At 39.3% G+C, this 21531-nt stretch overlaps 1 protein-coding gene across 1 annotated transcript; it reads right to left on the minus strand.

The window, feature by feature from the left end:
- Positions 1-11209: 11209 nt before the first annotated feature.
- btg2 (B-cell translocation gene 2) lies at positions 11210-14733 on the minus strand. The gene is made up of 2 exons (XM_039748598.1): positions 14329-14733; positions 11210-13209 (listed from the first exon to the last, which is right to left on the minus strand). Exons 1-2 carry the CDS (start codon positions 14444-14446, stop codon positions 12842-12844), a joined length of 486 nt encoding a protein of 161 aa, XP_039604532.1. The 5' UTR covers positions 14447-14733; the 3' UTR covers positions 11210-12841.
- Between the last annotated feature and the right edge of the window lie 6798 nt (positions 14734-21531).

Raw genomic sequence — 21531 nt, forward strand, 5'->3', positions numbered from 1 at the left:
CTTTCACTCCATGACGATCCACACATTTCATCCTTTGTTCTTTAGGTGTTACTTCATGTTTCACCTTCATCCACCATTGATCAATGTTGGAGTTTACAATAGCTTATTTAAAAAGTTCTGAGTCGCATGTCCTGAGACATTGGTTTCTCAAGCAGTATTCTTTTGTGGCATCACTGCTACTTCTTGTATCCTTTCATTATAACATTTACCTTGCTACTAGTGAGGATCACAGCAGTGTATCTCACTTTACAGTCTAACCCAAATCACATGTAAACATGAAGCTTCTTTCAAAATAACATCGGCTGTAAACATTATGGATTGTGTATATCACAAATTTTAGTGGTGGAATAACAAATGAGTTGCATTGTATATGTTTGTATGGTTTTGATACAAGTAGTAGTAGTGTTGTCACATATATATATAACACAGTAAAATTGTCAATTGCATGTCCAGTGGCCATACAGTTCTACTGTTCTTGGATGGACTCAAACATCCAGGCATTTTCCATGTAAAGTCTGCATGTTCTTTACATGTTAACATGGGATTAGGTGCTCTGTTTTTCTCTCACATTCCTAAAGACATGCAGATACAGTTAACAGGCAATTCCATACTGGCATCCATGTGAATGTGGGTGTGACTAGGCCCCCTGATGGATTGCTGCCCTGTCCTGTTTGATGCCTCACACCCAGAACTGCTAGGAAAGGATCAAGTGCCCCAGCAACCCCAAACTGGATTAAGTCGGTATGAGACTGTTATGTTAGCTGCATGATACCCATTGTCATTTGTAGTGCAGCATAATAGATGTGATAAAAAACTTGTCAGTTCCAGTAATATTCCTCAGGGTGATGTGGGGGCAAACTTTGATAGCACAGCAGGTGGAACTGTGGATTCTTAGTGCTGTCTAAAGGCCAACGCCTGTTCATTTTAAAATCTGTGGTCTTCACGACTAAGAATAATTATTTGTTTTGTTTCAGGTAAAAAAAAAATCCCTAGGGCTGTTTTACATGTGGCCGTGCATATGCAAAAACCTCACCTTGCCCTGGAGACGTGAATCACATCTCAAATCTATTAATACAGAAAAGTGTAAAGAGACAGGCAAAAGTTAGAAATCAACAAAGATAAAACAGTCGCAGGGAAGAAAACCAAAACACTGAAAGTCTGGATTCTTTCAAGTTGACAGAAGCACCAAAACTAATTACATCTTCAATTTGTGTTGCTCAATAGATATAAAAACCAATGTGAATTAATGTTGAACAATACCATGTTAAATCATATTCGGTTTTTCAGGAAGCAAGGGGATTTTCGAGGTGTCCGTTTCAGAACTAACCATTTGCCTTCAGTGGGCTCATAAAGATTTGCATTTTGGCAAATCTAATTACAATTCTGCTCACCCATTTTGGAATTAAATTAGTACTACATAGAAAGGGTATTTGAAATTTGGAACAAACAACCAAATCTTTTAGGTAAAGTGGAAATCTTGATGGCTTTAAAAACAATCTGAATGAGATATTGCAACTTCTTGGCTATTAACTAACCAAACATGACTGAAGGCATAATAGTCTCCTCTCAAAAAGTTTGTGTCAATATTTTTACATTCTTATATAATACATAAACTGAAGAACAAACTTCTTCAGACTAGTTTGGAATGCAAATAATACACATTTTGAGCATTACCCAAGAACTTGGTAGTTGTGCAATATTTATTTTCATGAAGAAAGCTCTCTATTCTTGATCATGGTGCTGTGCTTAATGCTGCTGTTTTACAGATCCAGAGTCTTGTGTCTGAGTTTCATGCCTGCTTGTTATCTATGTGGAGTTTGCATGTTCTTCTGTTGCTTTTCAGGTTTTTCTTTTCACATCTCCAAAGACATGCAGGTTAAGCTGATTGGCAGCTCCAAGTTTTCCGCTGTGGCTGCACATGTGTAAGTGAGCTCTGTGATGGACTGCCACCCTGTCCAGGCTTGTATGTACAGTTTCAAAATGTACACAGGCTTAACCTTGTATAAGAAAATTGCACATAAATCCTTATTTTTTATTTTTTGTTATGTTTGAAAGTTGCCTATATTTTGATTAATCCATTCTATGATTCAGATAAGAGGAAAATGGTCCATATGAAGCAAGATCATTAGTGGAGTCCCTCAGGGGTCTGTTCTTGGCCCTTTACTTTTTCTGATTTATATTAATGACATTGATTCTGTGAAATTTGCTAATGACACTAAAATTGGAGGGATAGCCAGCACTGAGGAGGCAGCAAAAATAATTCAAAAAGACTTGGATGAGCTTCAAAACTGGGCAAATATTTGGAATATGCAGTTTAATGTAGAAAGGTGGTACAAGCTGGCAAAAGGAACAACATTTATAAATAGAAGATGGGGGTCACTGTCATATAAGAAGTGACCTCTGAAAAGGATTTAGGGGTATATGTTGACGTAACATTTAATTCGACTAAGTAATGTGGAGAAGCAATTCAAAAAGCAAATAAAATGTTTGGTTACATTGGTGTTTTTCAAGCAATGTGCCACAGCACAAGGGTGCACCGTGAGAGCCACCCTGGTGTGTCATGGACATATAATAGTGTAGTACACTTGGGTCAAGCTCCGCAAGTGGTCAAGATATGTCTGAAGTGGACAGGACTCCCTGGAGAACAGCACCTCCGCGATCACAATTTTAGTTCACTTCGGACACATTTCCTGACTGCTAGAGTCCATCTGCCTGGGTGTGTGATCACCAGCAAAAGGACAAAGAAGCTGAGAGATGCCACCAAACTGCATACTAAGTGCTGTGTCTGTGAATGGTAATCTCAGAGCTGCTTTTTTTTACCAGCTTCTCCAGTCGTCCCACCCGTTTGGACAAATGAGCACGTGTATGAGATATTTTTTTTTTTAGTTAGTAACATAATGGTGTGTCATGGGATATTTTTTAGTTACAAAAAGTGTGCCACTAAAGAGAAAAAGATTGGGAAACATTGGGTTATATCATGAAAACTGTTGGATTTGAGTTAAGGGCCATTATGCTCAAACTATGTAATGCACTGGTAAGACCATAGCAGGAGTATTGTGTGCAAGAGAGAAAGCACTTGAAGCCGTGCAGAGGAGAACAACCAAGTACGTCCCAGGACTGAAGAACATGTCCTACAGAGACAGACACAGAGAATTAAACCTGTTAAGTCTCAGGCAGAGGAGACCTAATCCTGGTATTTAAAATCCTCAAAGGCATTGATAAAGGAGATCCAGCAACATTCTTTCAGCTTAAGGGGGAATCACATACTGGAGGAATCAGTGGAAATCAAGAGGACTTGCATTTAAGTCTAAAGCCAGAAGAGTTGAGGGACTCTGGACCAAACTACCGAGACAAGCAGTTAAAGCACAAAACCTTTAAGAAGAATCTGGATGAGATATTGGAACAGCATAGCTATTAGCTAAATAAATGGGCTTGATGGACAGAATAGACTCCTGTCGTTTGTCAAATTTCTTATTGGTTTTATGCAAAGCAAATATATTGTGTGGGGTGAGAGAGGAAAGAAGCACAGTGCAATACCTTAAAAAATGCTTTGATTTTATTTTCAGCAAGAAAATAGGGGTCACTTTGTAATAATTTGAAAACATCAATGTAGCTGAGGCTTCACTTGCAATGTCTTTATATGTATTTGTATATATTCTCCAAGACAGCCAGACAGTAATCTCTCTAGGCAAATAACACTGTCACACACATCAGTGTTTAATGACATCTGCATTCATTTTGGAACCCACCAGGGATTTACGATTGTGTCTGTATAGTGCATTATCAAGCTCAGGAAGAGACAGTGGCTTGGGGATGGGGCATTTCTAATCACTCGTGGGAGATGCTGGTAATCTATATTCTAATGAAAATCCCTGAAAGAAGGTCATTGCAGGGTATAAACTGTTTCAGTGGGTTGCATCCTACTTGAAAATCGGATGAGGCGTTACCGTTGTCACAGCACCTGGTAACATTTTCAGTAGTGCAGGTGACAGGAAGCATGTGGGTTGCCCATGAACAACTGCCACCGTTAAAGAAACTGTTCATTTCAGATGAAACAAGGATGGAAATGACGCATTTGCCCAATGCAGGTTCTTCTTTTTTCAGACTGATAAGTTTGACCTCAATATGAAGAAACAAGTGTCACTCCATAGCTTGTGTCATACCACAGCTCAACTGTAGGCGTGCAGCTTCTGTTCCTGCAGGTTTCATACAAGCCGATCTGGTGAACAATCAAAAGCTAAATCCATCCATTTTCTAACCTACTTCTCCGGTTCAGGGTTACCGGTGACTGTCTCACCAGCATTAACCATAAGAAGGGAAGCCATCCATAGATGAACCCTTGAACACATTGGCTTGTGTGATATTTATTCTGGGATTCTCACAAATAATGAGCTTGTGTCTGTCTTAGTGTTCAGTTCACTGACTGTTTCACACTTTTGTTTCTTCAGGGCTCTTTAAAAAGGAAGTTCTGATAATCAGAAGCCAAAATATGTCATTTTGTTTTTAAATATATGCTTATTTCTGTTGTGTAAAGAGGCTTGTGGTTATGTGCCATGTGAATGGTGCTATATATGTTAATTTCTTCATTAAAGTATTCATTGGTGCCTTATATTCAGACTTGTGTCAACTAGCTTTTTAGGAACAATCTCTTTGGTGACCATTATCTCCCTGAAGTAGTGGATACACATTATTTAAGGTGGATAGGCCAGAGAGCACCCTTCATCTTCTGTTTAAGTCCTTGCTGTAAATGTATATGGGCACATACAATATTTTCTTAGACTCAGGTTCATTTGTTCATTAAGCCAGTTTTTATACAAATCGGCCTATTGCTTCTGGGGGCAAGTGCTTTTTGTCTCAGTATTGTCAGCTGGACTGGACCCATCCTACATGGGTCCCAACATGAAATCAGAGACGCCTTTAAATGGATACCCTCAAAGTGTTTTATCTTCATACACCTTTTTACCTTGACAGTGACATTCATGTCTCTGGTGACTCTCCCCATGAAGTCAGTAGATGGATTGAGAGAGCATTGGGGGTCATGAGGTCGCTGGAAAGGGGTGTGTGGTACTCCCGATATCTTTGCAAAAGGAAAAAGGTCCCAAGTCTTTAGAGTTCAGGTGCTTCCTGTCTTGCTATATGGTTGAGAGACATTGACGCTATCCAGTGAACTGAGATGAAGACTAGGGGAGAATGTCTCTTCGGGGAATTCTTGGGTACCGCTTGTTTGACTTTGTGTCATTTTGGAGTCCAAAATGAAGCACATTACCTGCATGGTGAGGGAGGGTCAGTTACAGCACTATGGCCATGTGGTAAGGTTCCCTGAGTTTGATCCGGCTCACAGGATCCTCATTGTTTAGGACCCGAGCAGCTAGATCAGGCCAAGGGGACGCCCACATAACACCTGGCTGTGGCAGATATTGGGTCATTTCTGGAGGGTGGGACTGGACTGCGTGTCTATATGGGAAGTTGCCAACCGGGATCCTGAGCCGTTTCGTTATGTGGTGTGTGCGGCAACGTGCTGTAGCAGTGCATGCTCCCCAACCTGACCTGACATGACCAAGTAGAGGGTAACAATGTACAACAGCGTTTCTCATCCTTTAAGTATTTGCGACCCGACTTTTCATAACAGTTTTAATTGCGTCCCCCCTAACATTTTTTTGAAATGTAGATGCATATTTTATTATACCTACTTAACTTTTATTGACATTTATCTAACTCTATATTTATTGTTCTAGTATCAGAATGTAGTTTAAGTTAATTTGTTTTGGTTTCAACAGATTTTTTTTCATATTTTTGATTCTTGTTTTCTTTCTTTCACATCTTCGCCCCCCTAGGGGTGCCCGCCACAGGTTGAGAACCACTGATGTATAAAAACATAGTGTCCAAACAAAGCAATGGTTACCCACCCTGTGTGAGTTAGATTGCAGAGAGATCATACCTTTAACTATAAGAAGAGTCAGCTTGCCCACCTTCCCCGCACATTTCACCTTTCTTTCTCCTCTCTTCCACCTCATACGTACATTGCTACTGTCTGTCTCTCACATTTAGTCTATGGTCGCTGTTTCCTACTTTTCAGCTCTCTTCTGACAATTCTAATTTCAATTTCTAATAACAACTATGGACAAGGAAGTACTTCAGACCATCTTGGCTTGTGTTCCCTAGAGTATTCCCCAAGCCCATTATATCCCCAAATGCTCCTTTTTCTTTTCAAATTCATAATTTTCTAGTACTGTAGTAGTGTAAAGGCAAAACACCTAGCAGCACATCCATTTATGGTTTCTATATAAGAGTTAAACTTGAGGATCTATGTGTGTGCCTTATTTAAGAAACACAATGACACTGTAAATGAATACCTATTGTTGAGCAATTATTTATATTGGAAGCTTTTCAGCATTTACGCAACTACAAGTTTTATTTTGCCCCATGAATGTGTTTACACATTTCGTATATTCACATTCATAAAGCCTCATCTGACCACTCTTCGTGTCTGTCTTTAGAAGCTTCTGCTGCTGTGTAATACAATTTGACTGTTGTCGGGAATTTCACATTTCTGCTCTGATATCTGCTTAATGTCTTCCCAATTGTAATCCCACTAAATATTCTTTTAGCAGGTTACCAAGTGACAAAATTAAAATGAATAAAGACTAATAATGAACAAAGTGAATTCATTTAAATAAGACGCAGAGGGAGCTGGAGTTAATCCCAAAAGCATACAGTAATGCCAGAACTAACCCTCGATTGAAAGCCATTATTCTATGGGGTACAAACAAGCCCACTTCAAACTGGGGCCAGTTAAGAGCTGCCAGCCACCATAATCTGCATATCTTTCATTGTAGGATGAAACCCAAAGTATATGAAGAAAAAAAATGCTGAAGAGGGAACAACAACATTCAGACTCCACACAGACCCCTACTGGGATTGGGATTCGAAACTGGGACTCTAAATGCAATTGCTTAATGCCTACTGACCTGACATTTGGTCATGTTTCTGCCCACCTGTGGTCTCTTCTTCAGTGCTGTTGACTCTCATCTCTCCAAGGATTGCTTTTAAAAAAGGCAGCCTGCCAATTTGAGCTTTTTAGTGTTTAGTTTTAGTGTCACAGGGTTTAGGGTTGGCTCACAGTCATACGCAGAGGCCTCTCTGTGTGGAGCTTACAGGTTCACTGATAATTTGAAATTGATATATTTTTATGTGTGCGGGAACACCCTTCATTGGCATGGACGTTCATTTAGGACTCGTTCCTGTTCTGTGCCTAATGTTCTCGGCAATCCTGAAATGTACAAAGGAGGTTCACAGAATGGACCAATGAGACATTTTTATCCAAAAGAATATGATTCTCCTTTTTTGATGAGTAATGCATGGGGTTAATTCTCTTAATACTTTTCCAAACACCCGACCGCCTTTCAATGCCACCTATATAGCACATCATGTATGGGCAAAACAGATTCCACTAGGAATAGTAACTGCATGAAGAATTCTTGAGACATATTTTATTGGTGAGATCAGATGGCCTAGAAATAGTTTTCAGGATAGTTATCCATCCTCCACTTTCAAGCCTGAATGTTGTGATATTCAAAGTACTGTGCACTTCTCAGATGACTGGTTTTAATAATGAGATGACCATTATCATGCTTGTATAGTAAGTCCGTTGTGGGAAGTTAACTGGAAGCCTTAACAATGGAGGTTTCATAATTTAGGCACTTTACCACACTGCCATCCTCTAAAAGCAAATTAATAAAAGACAAATTTATAATTTTATCAGCAAAATATACTTTATATTCTATACCAACCACTTCAAAGAACTACATGCTTAACAGTGTAATATTCTCAAGCCGACTTAGCTCAGTTCAGGGTGGTGGAGGCGAGAGCTTATCTTGGCAGCATCAGACATAAGGCGGGTACAAACTCTAGATGAGACACGAGTCTATCATGGGGCTCACACTCGCACTTACAGTCAGCCACGTAATCTTCCATACATGTCTACGGGATGCAGGATGAAAATTCCAACAGATGTGGAGAAAATATAGCAGTAAGATTCCATATATTCAACGTCTGTAAATATCCCAGTATTGCCCCCTCAGCTAAAATAGGAGGACAGCTCGAATATAAGAGAGTTACATGATATTATATTCCATTAACTAAGTCCTCATTGTAAATGCAAGTTAAGCATCATGATTCACATGGGTTGCCAAGAGAAAAAACTGAAATGACTAAGGTGCCCTGCTTAACATTAATATCCCAATGTTTGCTTTATTGAGCTGCATGGCAGCAGGGTTTATCCTGGATAATAGAAAGTTTGTCATATCATAAGTGCGAAATTCCATCTACCTACTGAGATGGGCAGGCGTCCCAGCCGGGATGGAACATGGTGCCCTAAATGGATGGGAGGCCAGCCCTATTATGCCATGAGAAACAGGGCAAAGATCATCCTGTCTCACCCCAAAAGAAAGGCAGAAGATAACAACACAACCGTGGATACACTGGCACCCTGGCTGGATTGGACCCAGAAGCAATATCCAACCGGGAGGCCAGTATAACAGAAGGACAGGGGGAGACAACCCAGCAGGACAATGGGCTTCCCCGAGACAATAGGAAGCAGCTTTCTTGGGCAATGTTACATGTGTAGAAACCTGCAAAGCACTCTGGATATTGTAGTTCCTTTAATTAGCGCCATCTTAACAGCATCATAAGCCCCTGGGCAAAGTAGTGTACTGGGGTTTGATAGCAAAACAGAAATATACATAGGCATCAGAAACATTGTGTGACCTTATGCTCCTGGGGAACCCAGCCAGTGCCCATACGTTAAGAGAGCCTTGCACAGCCTTGTCAGGTTCCCCGGGGGCCACCAGGGTGTGTGGAAGGGATTCCTCATTCCTTGTTTGACCTGGGAGTACTCCCATCAAGCTATGCCCTGGCACCAGAGGTACTCTATGGTCTTAAATATAAGAAGCCTCTTTCACCTCATCCAGGTGAATTGAATGGAAGGAGTACAAAGTTTGCCTGGAGGTGTGGAGGAGAGGAAAGAGATGTAATAGAGGAATTGTGTTTATTTAGAGCTATTGTCAAGGTATGACTGTTGATAATTACTTATTTGAACCTGGGCCTTGTGTTTGTGTGTGAGGTCTGGGCGCTGCTGGTCACAATACTTATCCTTGGTAAACTAAAGACATTTTAACTTAGCTTAACTGTTTGAGCCTGAATCTGTGATGGTGATCAAACTGAAAAACAGCTATTATATATTTTTTTTCTGATTAAAGCTTATGAAACGTTTGAAAGGCTAGAGGTTCATTTCATTAAAAGCAGTCTGTGAGAAACAAAAGCAGTATATATTGTGTGACACATTACTTTCTTTGTTGTGGACATGCACAGGAAGCAAGTCTGAGAAATCTTCTTTTATTTCTCCGATTCTTCTTTCATGAGCATATGGGCAACATGGCTCCCCTTTTAAATGCTCTTATCATACGGTGGGCTCGGTATCTCTTGCAGTTGGCCGATCATTTCTAAAACTTCCCTGGCAAGCAAACCGATTAAATGTGGTTTTCAGTGTAACAGACGGGGAGAGGATGTGTGTTGACATACACACACATAAATCCCCACTTTCCTGACTAGCTGTTCTCTAAAGCTTATGGAAATTCACCGAGTAACCACGCTACATATTATTATTTCTTTTAATTTGTTTGGGCAGAGCAATGCAAAGTGCTTTAATATAAAAGCAAATGCAGGCCAACAATTCTCATCTTTGATGGGGAATCCCACTTTCTAAAAAGTAAGAATACAGACAAACAAGTTCCCTCTTAATCTTAACTGGAAAAGTTACAAGGGCGGTGACAGAAAATGGAAGAAAAGCATTTACCACAGAAGAAAAAAATCAACCTTCAGAAATGCCAGGAAGTCAGTGTTCAGGAAACAGAAGGCCCTCTACATCCTCCACGTTGATTCATTTTCCTTGCACAAATGCAAACTCTCAGGCATTAAAAACCCAGTCTCTTTTCAAGATAAAATCCAAATGAAGTACCATTCCAATTTTCCATCTAAAACAGACCACTGAATTTTTGCAAATATTGGAGGCTTCTGTCACAAAGTCTTTCTTTCTTCAAACTCTTTAAATGTTAAAAAAAAAAAGCAGATCCAAATATTTTACATGAAAAATCAAAAAAGTAAGTTGTATGTCACATTGTCATGAGGTTACCCTCTAATGGACTGGTGCCTCATGCTGGGCCGTTTCCTCCTGTGTGCCCAATGTTGGTACCCCTCCGGCTTGAGTTAAGCAGTTTGAAAATGTTCAGTTATGTAATGTGTTATTTTTTTTTTTAAAGGCTTTACAAGAAAAGACACAATATAATAAGTAAATACAGTAACTTACCGATGGAAAGTGGTGGTAAGTTGTTCAAATCATAATCTGAATTGCTTGTGTCAAAACTAAGAAAAATATGATGAATGCTGACAGTTAAGGATACCTTGCAGCCATTGTGACCACAAAGACATTCCTACTATCCTGAAAATCCAAATGTGCCAGTTTTGTTTGGAAATATGGGATGAATCTTATAGATTTCACATGATAGCATGGAAACTCCATTTATTTTTGAAGAGTGAAAAGCACTATTACACGAAATAAGAGGTTTGTGTCCTTTTTCGCCCCTCCGAAACGTCTAGACACTTTGAAATAAAAACAGACAAAAGAAATGTGTCACCGTACTTGTAGCTTTAAAATGGGTTACAGTACTGTATGTAGAGCTACATCTGAGTGCTCCTACAAAACGAAAAAAAGCGTGAGAGTGACACTCATACTGAAAAGCAAACGGAAAAAATGTGATGAATCATCTTGTAACTTGAAGTTTTTACTTTTCACTCTTACAATTCTCTTTCACAGGGTGAATTTTAGATATACTCCCAAAGACAATCACTTTTTGTCATTCTTAACTCTTCTTTCACCTTCTTTTAAAGGTACTGACCGTGGTGAATGTTTGGTAGAAGAATGACAGGCACATTTTATGAGCGCTCAGTTTTTAGAGAGAGAATGGTTTTATCTTTTTTATTTTGAACAACTCCATTGCACAATGCTGAACCAGACAGACTCTCTGGAGGCACAATTTGGCTCAAGATTGGAGCACAAAAACAGAGAAAACAATCATGTGGTGAAATAAAGCTTTTATATTAAAAAAAAAATCATTTATTTTCATAAAATGACTTTTTTGCATAAAGTACAAAACTGTACATCTTTGTCAATATATATGTACACAATCCATTAAAAAATGTACATAAACTGATACACATTACCACCACCTCATCTTAAAATCTCCTTGACCTTAAAAAGTGAGGAAAAAGGACTGTTCAACAGCCCAGCTGGAAAGTAAAAATCCTACAACTAAAAATAAAAATTAAAAAAAAATGTAATGTTACTACATTCCAGCATTAGAATAAAAATGACTTTTACGTTTTTTTTTTTTTTTTTCTTCTTTGCGCTACCAAATCTGCTACCTCACAGCTTATTCAAGCAAGCAATGAATACTTAAGAAAGGGAATCCCATAAACACAGGATGGCTTACTCCCTCGGAATCGGCAACACTCATCCCCAAAGTTGAAAACCTGGTTAAACGAGATGATTCACATTCACAGTATGTGTTGTATAAAGATGAACAAAGCAAAAGAAAGAAAAACAAACAGGGATTAAAAACAAACCCTTTAACCGCCCAAGAACATAAAATTAAATGAGTGACCCCCAATACATTTTATTGCACAACATCTTCCCTTAAATATTATTTGAATCATTTTGGTTTTTTTTCCCGTGTCACCCTTTGTATAACAAATCCCAAACAACGCTGGCTGCAGTTTTGGCAGTAATGCTTCACAGCAGTTTGCAGAAGGCTAGTCAGTCAGTAAGGCCCAGTTTATAAAGTCAATGCGATTTTTATCTGCAGTGTAATGCTGGACAGTAAGTAGCACTTTAAAAAATAAAATCAGGGCAGATAGAAAAAGAAATAACAATTAGTGCATTTTGTAGTTTCCATAGGAAACCACTTTTTTTTTTTTTAGTCAGAATGTATCAAGCAGGTTTTGAAAATGAGATTTGTATTTAATTTTTTGTTATTTCTTGCCAAGCTGCACTTTACAGCCTAGGAGGAGTGGAATAATGCGAAGCAAAGGCATTGTCAAGTTACTTCAGGCTAAGTGCAGTGGCCTCATCAGTTTCTGCAAACCTCTAGTTGATGGGGTTCTCTTTTAACTATTTTTTGTATTATTATTATTATTATTATTATTGCACCTTTCTGTAGAAATTATTAGGCAATCAGCAAATGCTCTCTTTGGGGGCTTACAACAACAACAAAAAAAGAATCCCAAAGAAATTAAGCAGTGTTATGAACTTGTATATAATACATGAAAAAAGTATTGTCCGGCATTCAGTTTTTTAGAATAAGAAAAGGGGTGCACAAAGTGGAGGGCTGGGGAAAATTTCATGGGACAAAAGACTGAATGCTTCGGCAGTGCAAAAGTGCAGGCTACTCAGGAGTAGCCTTTTGTTTCCTTATAGTTCAATGAGGTACATTTTGTGCCTTGTCTTTCTTTTTTTTTATTTTTAAATAATCTATTTTATGTGCAGAGTGCCTATTTAATTTTTGTCCAAAAAAAACAAATGAGTGGGAAAGTACCAACCCTTCATTAAAGCGGGGGAGAACAAAGAAAACAAAAAGGAAAAAAAATAAATTAAATGTACTTATTTTATCCCCTGTTGCTTCCAGAGGGTGAACTGTGAATCGTACGCTGCTTGCGCTCCCCTGATCCCCCTCCCTGAAGTACACATTGCCTATCTCAAGTAGATGCCTGGACCGGCTGCGCACACGTTCTAGCTCGAGACGGTCATCAGGTAGTTTTTGGGTGGACTCGTGCGGCCCAACAGCAGCTGGTTTTTACATGTGTACAGGGAGTTGAAAGAGTTGCTGGTAAGGGCAGTGGCGCTGCTGCCAACTGCGGGCGGCTCGGCCTCGTACAGTACACAGATAGATCCATCTTCGCCGATGCGGTAGGAAACTTCGTAAGGATCAATCCAGAGGGTCAGCTCCCTAGGCAGCAACTGGTAAAGCTGCTGGCTGTTCAGTCCGATTCTGCTGGCAGCTTTGCTGACGATGGGGTCCATTTCATGGTTAATCCGTATGCAGCGGTATCCCGATCCTTTCTGAGGCTTGTCTGGAAACCAGTGTTGTCTGTAATGATCTATAGAAAAAAGATCAAGGTTGAGATTACATTTGCTTTTAAAAACTGATAATGCATGTAATCCAAAAGCGCATCGTGATCAACTACGAAAGAAACTATACAAAAGAAACTGCTCGATTATAAAGTAGGTTTCATCTCACAGCGACATAAGCCCTTCCAAAATTAAAACAGGGCCGTCCAAGCTTCAATAAGGCAAAGTCCGCTATACTGTGTTATGTCTCGATGAAAAGTAGACAGATCCGAGTGTGAGAAAAATTAGTGATGTTAGTGATTAATCGGTTTAAGATATGTATAGACGATTTCAACATATAGTACAAGTGACAGTGAAACAAAATACAGCAGTGTCATCGTGTACGCGCAACTAAAACGAAAAATCAGTTCGAAACGATATGTGCCAAGACGGAAATTTTACGCTCAAAATATTTCTAACCTTGTTTTCTCTTTATAGCAATATTTACGGAAGCACAAATTCAATTCAACAGACCAATTCCCTTTTTTGTATATTGAAAGCGGCCTACAAGTAATCGTTTCATTCAATCAATGCCCGTGCTGTGAGGCATTACACGTAACCAAACGCTGAACGTTAAAAACTGGACGCAAAGTTCTTTAGCGCTTCTAAGATCACAAACTCCTCATCAACAGACAAAAGGTGGACTCGAATTAGGTTAGATAGTAAAAAAGGGGTTAAGAGTTCTGGCGCAGTTTAAGAATGAAAACTGTTAGGCGTTTCCCGTATTTTTCATCTCGAGCAAAGTTAATTCAACCTCTGTAACGACGCCTTTTCGTTGCACTCACACACTTGCACCTCTTTTCACTGAAAATCATGCGACATATTACAAGGCTCAAAATAGTAATTTATGCCTAGTCTTATAAAATTGTAGGACCCCAAAATAAATATAAAGTTATCGAGCACCACTGTGCTTAGTTATAAGTTATGATTGTATGACTTCAGTATCACTAAGACAAAGGGGAGTTTTATCTAACTGTATGCTTGTCATGAACATGTTAAAATGCCAGTAAAGCTGTAAGCAGACACAGAGGATGATTTGTTGATCGTAAGTGAAGCATTGATTACCCCCGGTTTAAACCACGAATGTCCCGAGCTTTTTCATGACTTACCCGCTAAAGCTTCCTGGAGTGCATGACTGAAGATCTGAAGTTTGTGCTCGCTCAGAAAGCCCCTTGTCCTCAGTAAACTGGACACGAAACTCGCGGCAGCCGTCAGTTCTGGCAACATTTCTGTTCTGTTGGTGAAGCTCTAGCTCTTTGCCTCGAAAAGGGCTACTGTGTAGTTTATTCTCCGGTGTCCTGGACACAGTACGGTTCGGACGTTTGAAAGTGTGGATTTTTATTTGTTTTCTTCTTTCTTGTGAACTTTATACACGCAGATAACTGTAAGGCGATGGCGGAATGCAGTTGTTTGTAATGAAGCGCGTTACAGGCGCATCTATTTGCTTGACAAAAACATACATAAAAATACAAACGCAGTTATTTACAAACAGAAATGAAATGAGCAGACCGACACATAGAATCCTTGTTTTTATGTGCACAGTGGTCCTATGACATAATCCTTCCTCTCAGATTGACAAAATACGGCCACAAATAGCAAGCGATATATTTGCATCGCAGCATATAATTGGCTTGCTCCAGAAAGGGGCGTGGTCAACGCAACTCCATTTTTACACCAGGGGAAGTCGCAGATATGTAAATTGGTTCCGGCGGACCAATGGAGAGACTGACGTCAGACTGCATTGGGGGAGCTGACGTGGTTGCTGGGAACTTTTTTCTCCAGGCCCCTACCAATGTTTTGAAAAGAATACGTTTTTATTTATAGACATGACATCGAAAGAATAGGCCTGCGGTAAAAGAAGCTTTACCACGCAAAAAGCGATAACAATGCCAAAATTCTGTATTGCACATCACTTGGCATTAATAATCGCTTTTAAATATACAGTTTTAACGCATCGAGAGTCAAATAAATCCTACAACTACTTTATCGATGCAAGTTTTTCCCCCCAAAGAATGGAGGGAAAAACACCAACTGAACAAATATTCTGGTTTCGCTGTCTGCAAAGGGAGATAGGGATAAAGCTATTTTAGTATACAGTTTGGCCTTTTTTAAATGAAAGTGTTGATTCGTCGGAAACTTTTATCCGCGAGCCACGAGGCGGTCGTTTCTGCGTGGTGGAGTTGAGTCTGGACATGTAAATTCAATCACTTGGGGCCTGTGTAACACAATAAATCCCTACCCCCAAAAGGAAACACATGAATACAAATAATACAGCACTGGAATTGTTTTCTTTTTTATGTAGTTGTTAGACCCTTTCCAGTTTTCTCACTAATTTTGATTCTCAACGTTTACTCGTTTACTCTAAACTTAAGCAAACACAAGTAAAATCGAAGTGGGCACAGGCGACACGTTAGTGCCACGTCTGCACAAAGCATAAAGTAGGTCAGTACTTATCAAGAACTCTGCTACTGATAACTCACGATCGGATTTACACCGCCATATGAACCTTCGAAATCGCGCTTTTGTTGTTGTAAACGCTTTGAATTATTATATTCCAGCGACGTCGGCATGGTGACGCAGTGATTAGAAATTCTATCTCACAAGTCATTGTAGGTGGTGTCTAATACACTGCTCGACTTCCCTGCGCTCCCGTAGCGTGGATTTACACCATAGTCGCCTTCCAAAGATTGGCTGGTAGGTTTTTCGGTTACTCTCTAAACTGGTTCGGTGTGTGGGAGACTAGGGGTCTGCGGAAAAGCCAGCTTCTTCCACGGGGTGTGATCTATCATACTGAAATAAAGTTCCGGTGTCTGGCGCCTTTAAAATATACTAAAAACATGTCCAGATAATTAATGGATGTATATTCTAACGAGTTGGGATATAAACTCATGTCAGTTCTTCCTGTAAAAAGTTACATTTACTCTGATACATTATGTTGAATTCGTCTTGTTTTTCGTGAGCTAAGCGCATGCAGTCGTTTTCGGAAAGCTCCAAGAGAAGTGAAACAGGACAACCCCCCACGGGGAATCTCCGTCTCCGTCCTCAAGATTACAAAGTCAGTTTAAAATCAATACGAGCACAGGGCGAGGCCATTTAATCAAAGTTATTGTAAAGATGCTATAGAGGCGCAGCTGTATTTTTCACTAGTTGGACTGGTAAAGGAGCATGTCTTAAATTCGCCAACCTGAAAGCTTAATTCCAATTCATTTTTATTTGTATTTGAGATAAAAAAAAGTTACTTCATCTTAATTAAGGTGTCAGGAAATAACAAGAGTAAATCATTTATGTTTTAATATCAAACTCCCCTTTCTTTAACAGTGTTTCATCAATTGTTGCTCCTTTATATCAAAACAGTCTCATTAACAATCAGGTCGACCCCTCACACCACAAAACTTTAAAATCAATCTTTGTTTAGTGAACGTTTTTCAGAAGTGTTATTTACGCGATAATGGTATTTTTAAAACAATTCTAAATCTGGTTAATGCAATTAACGGTGGTTTGGGGAGCCTATCCAGGCAGCATCGTGTACAAGGCAGCAGCCAAATCCTGAACAGAACATAACACTTACACGATTATGTCAAGCTGGTTAATAAACTGACTTTGATAACTCCAGACATCCATTTGACAAAGAGTCCATAAACCATTAAATAAACAACACAGTGAAAATGTCAATGTTTGTGACCGCGTCAGTTCTCGCTCCACTGCTGCAATAACCGGATTCAGAAAATGGGTAAGTGAACGTTACTGGTTTAACAAGCTGTTCGTTTGGTAAAGCCCAAACTCATGCGAGTACAACTCCCAGCATTTTTATTCAGATAATTTTTATGCTTAGATTGTTTAATTCGTTTGGTTGCAAGACAACTAATTTAATAACTCAATTACATTAATCTAGCCTTGTTTTGGGCAGTATCGGAAATGTGGCGTATTGGTTAAGGTTTAAGACTTTCTACTTAAAGCCCTCAACTTGTAGGTTTAAATCCCACTAACTGACCATAATTAAGTAACATGCCTGTGCTCTAATTGTTAAAGAAAAAAGAAGTGTAACTAACTGTATCTCAAATGGTCATCCTAATAAAAATAATAATATCTTTCAGGACAGGTCCCCGGTTCTGTTGGTCACTTTTTAAGTGGTGCCCCATTGGGTTTTGTCATGGGTCTGTGATGCGATACCCAATGGCCCCGTTTTACTTATTATAATGTTTGCAGATGATAATTGCGTGTATTTGCATACAAAAGAGGATGCCGAATGAATAGAATAGGTTATATGCTTTTGATATGCAAATGATAATAGGCACGAATTGTTCCAAAGCAGATATTTGCGTTAATTTTAATTCAATAAATGGCAGTATTAAAAGACCCTGGGGAACATTTTTGACGCTATTCCAGACTCATATATATTACCTTACATGCGGCTAAAATGTTTACAAATGTGATTTTGGGAATAATGAAAAGTTCAGTAATGTGTTAATCTTATCTAGACCAGACATGTATAAACAGTTAAGTCGTGTCTCGCCTTGTGCGGGTTCAGAAATCTGCTTTATTATTACATCTCAGTGCTGCACGGTGACACAGGCGACTGGCCCATCTCCCTCCCAAGTTTGTGTTCAGATCCCGACTGGACAATTGTATTTTCTCCGACCGTTCTTGTTACTTTAACGCACTCGCATGGTGTGTAGGTTATGCAGACTGAAGAAAATTCTGTCTCGTGTGACCCATATAAATAGACGGGTTCATAAAATGGGTGAATGAATACTATTTTCGTCCGTTGGCTATACCTGACTTTTTGCATTTGCTATAGTTAGTTGCTGTGGACTTTGCATGTTCTTACCTGCGTGAGGTTTTCTCACGATCTTCTACCAAAAAAAAGTTGGTAGGTCGCTCAAAACTAAACTTGAAAGATTAAGCTAGTCTTGAATCATTCCACATTGTCTAGTGTTTATAATAGATGGTTCAATTCGGGAAACGGGAGGATGAAATTTAACTTATTATGGTTTATTAGTAAGTATGTTATGCTCTTCCACTAGGAATTATAATAAGTCTTTACATCCATGAAACACTAAAGATAGCTCGAGATCTTCCCGCAGACGTCTCCCACTAGTACACAGGTCATTAGTCTCAGCAAAAGTGGGCGGGGCTTTGACTGTTATTGTATGCGGTTTCAAACTAGTTGAGTCACACAAGGATTTAAATTTCATTTAAAATGTCCTTATTTAAAGATTAATTTCATATTACCGTTTATTTAATGTGTGTAACATTTTTCTTTTTGTCTTGCTTTTACTTGTGTTAAAACATTTTGTTTTATTCTTTTGACTTACTTATATGAATTAAATGTTGACACATTGGAATGGTAAGGGAAAACCAGTTAATGACCCGACGGAGTCACGCACATAAGCAAAAACGGGCCAATTTGGAGTCCTTTGTAGCATCCAGGTGTACGTCAGAGCTCTTTGCGAGAAAACCACTGGACATGCAAACTACTGTACTCATCGCAGGCGCGGCAGCCCCGAGCTGAACCGAAAATTTGGTTAAGTTATGTGGAAAAAGCACCGGTCAGTGTACCAGTCCACATAGGGCTCTTTCACGCGCACATTCGCACTGGCAACAGTCAATTTTATGTTATTTGAAAAATAAAGTTTCATAAACGAATGCATGAATACGCCTGGCAGGTAACGATATAAAAGGAATTGTGTTTATGCGGTATACATTTATTATATTCATCAAAATAGTTTTTTTTTTTTGGTTGTTTCGATTTCGTCCCACAACCCGAAGATACGCGGGTTTGTTGTACTGGCGATGCTAAATTGGCCCCGGATGTGTGCGTGTGTGCGTGTGAGTGTATGTGTGTTCACTCTGTGATGGACTGGTGTCCTGTCTAGGGATTGTTCTTGCTTTGAGCCCGACGCTTGCTAGGGACTCCACCTTCCCCACAACCGTGCTCTAGATAGGTGGGTTTGGAAAATGAGTGGATAGATGAATGGCTTCGTTGCACACACTACAAATACAGTAAATGGCGATGTAATATATAATATACTGTACGTAGATCGGATATGTTAGGCGGCTTCATCACCATTGCAGCCTACTAAGTTAAATCAAACCGCGCTATTTTTTTTATTTTTGTTTTGTTTTCGAAATCCATCTTTAAAATGTTATATTTTCAAATTGGATTCAACTGATAAAGGAATTCCTTGATTAACCGGGTGCAGTATTGACTGAATGCGTTTTTATATATTTAACAGGACATACTTGTCAAATATTGCCTCTTCTGAGCAGTTACATAATGTAAGGTTTATGCCAAGACCGCCGCAAGTTCACCTACTTGATCATAATGTACCCTCTTAAAAGGTTCGATGTCATAAGGGAATTATTTTTGGTTATCAAAAGAATAGTCCACATGAAGGTTTCAGAAGAAGCCTTTATTTATGTAGATCAGCAACATATTCCATACATAGCCATGAATAGATGATAACTGATTTGTAAAATACCGCTTGGTCCTTGATTTTGAAATTACTCTTTCTGCATGTAATAATAACACTGGGCAAGTTCAGGTTTTCTCGATCTGTTAGTACTTTGCTAGATAACCTAATTGTTTACATTTATATAGCGCTTTTCTGTGACGTTTCTGTGCCATTACTGCGGACTAAGAGACGTTCAAGGTGCCCAGGGACCACAGGCTGCGGTGACCGGAGGTGACGTCACTGCAGCGTTTAATTCAACAGGTTTACCCTTTTAATTTGCAACAACTCCATGAAACTTAACAAACTGTTCCTGTCCATTGTGTATCTAATAGCCTACTTGAAATGGATTGCTGAACATTAATAGCTCAAGTTAAAGACGATTCTCCCAGGCGCAGCTGCTTTTAAAATCCTTTCTCGCAACAATAGACTGTCTCACCGTGCCGTTTGATTTGATTGTGTTAAAGGACTTTCTGCAGCCTACACTCAGGCTATTGATCGGTGTAGACACTCACTAATAGCCTTTGATCTGACGATTCGCAGCCCAGGGTGGAAAGCTATAAAAAGACTAGATGTATAAGCATACCTTTTACATCATCATACTTGTTTACATGTAAATGTACTGTGTTGGGGAGTGAGGGCCTGTTTGGTTAATTGGTGTCTAGAATTTAGTCAGTTAAGTAGTGAGCATGGATGACTGCATCAGTCTGGACTACAATGACAGGGTCCCCTGCCAGGCGAGTGAGAAAATGAATAGATGGATGAATGTATTAATTTGTAATACCTTGTAAAAACAAAGAACATGTCACTTCTGCAACGTTTTAACACGGTGATTGCAAACGATTAACTAAGAAACATAAATCACACGTTACATGAATGAAACGAGAATAATGCATAATTAATGCACTTATAACCCTCTTCTTCAATAATGTATTTCAAGACACTGTTTGGGGAGGGTGTGTGGTATGTAAAGATCATTTACTTGAAAGTAGGTGTCTGCTGTATATTAGTGTCTAGCATACAGTTGAGGAAGAATTCGTGTTGCATTAGTTAACACAAGAATCGTAAAATTATGCCGTTTCAATAAAACTGAGACTCGGTGTGCAGCAGTTGCGTCTCTCACGCTAATGTGTGGGCGCTTTTTCCAAAGGCGTATCTTCTTTTGTTATTTATGTCCGTCGATTCCACAGCACATACGTTGCGGAGATATTTAGCGAGAGAATGTTACCTGTCCCTGAAATAACGTTAGTTGTCAAAACTTACGACAGAATTTCAGGCGGATTATGCCCGAATTTTGATTTATAGACGTCAGAAATTTGTTTCCTAACTACAAGATGCACGTAGACCGACGGCACAGAGAAAGACAAAACACCTATGAAAGTTAAACTTTTGTTCAGCATAATTATTATTAATACTATGATAAACCATGATGACAATTGATAAATACGCTCTGTTCTATACTTTATATTTTAAACAAGTATTTATTGGCGTTCTCCGCCAGTGGGAAGCGCTTAAAACCAGTTAAATGTAAAAAATAAAGGGTCTCCATCACCATCGTCAGAACATTCCATAAAGCAAATATTTACAGCTCTTTCGCCGTAATAGCACACCCAGGAATACAGCATAAATCAGGCTGCATTCCTTGGCCCGTTTCTGGTCTTGCCTGAAAAAAAATAAATAACAATCACTGAGTTCAATTGCACACGCAGATTTTTAACACGTAGCCTGCCCAAACAAGGCTTGCCGCGGGCTGCCGACGTAAAGGGGCGCGGTCCAGGACTAGTGCGTCACTTCCTCTCTGGTCATTTTTCTCTTCTTTAGCGGCCAGCTGATTGGAAGATACACAATTGGTATCCAGGG

The sequence above is a fragment of the Polypterus senegalus genome, chromosome 3 (assembly GCF_016835505.1).
Source record: "Polypterus senegalus isolate Bchr_013 chromosome 3, ASM1683550v1, whole genome shotgun sequence".
NCBI lineage: Eukaryota > Metazoa > Chordata > Cladistia > Polypteriformes > Polypteridae > Polypterus > Polypterus senegalus.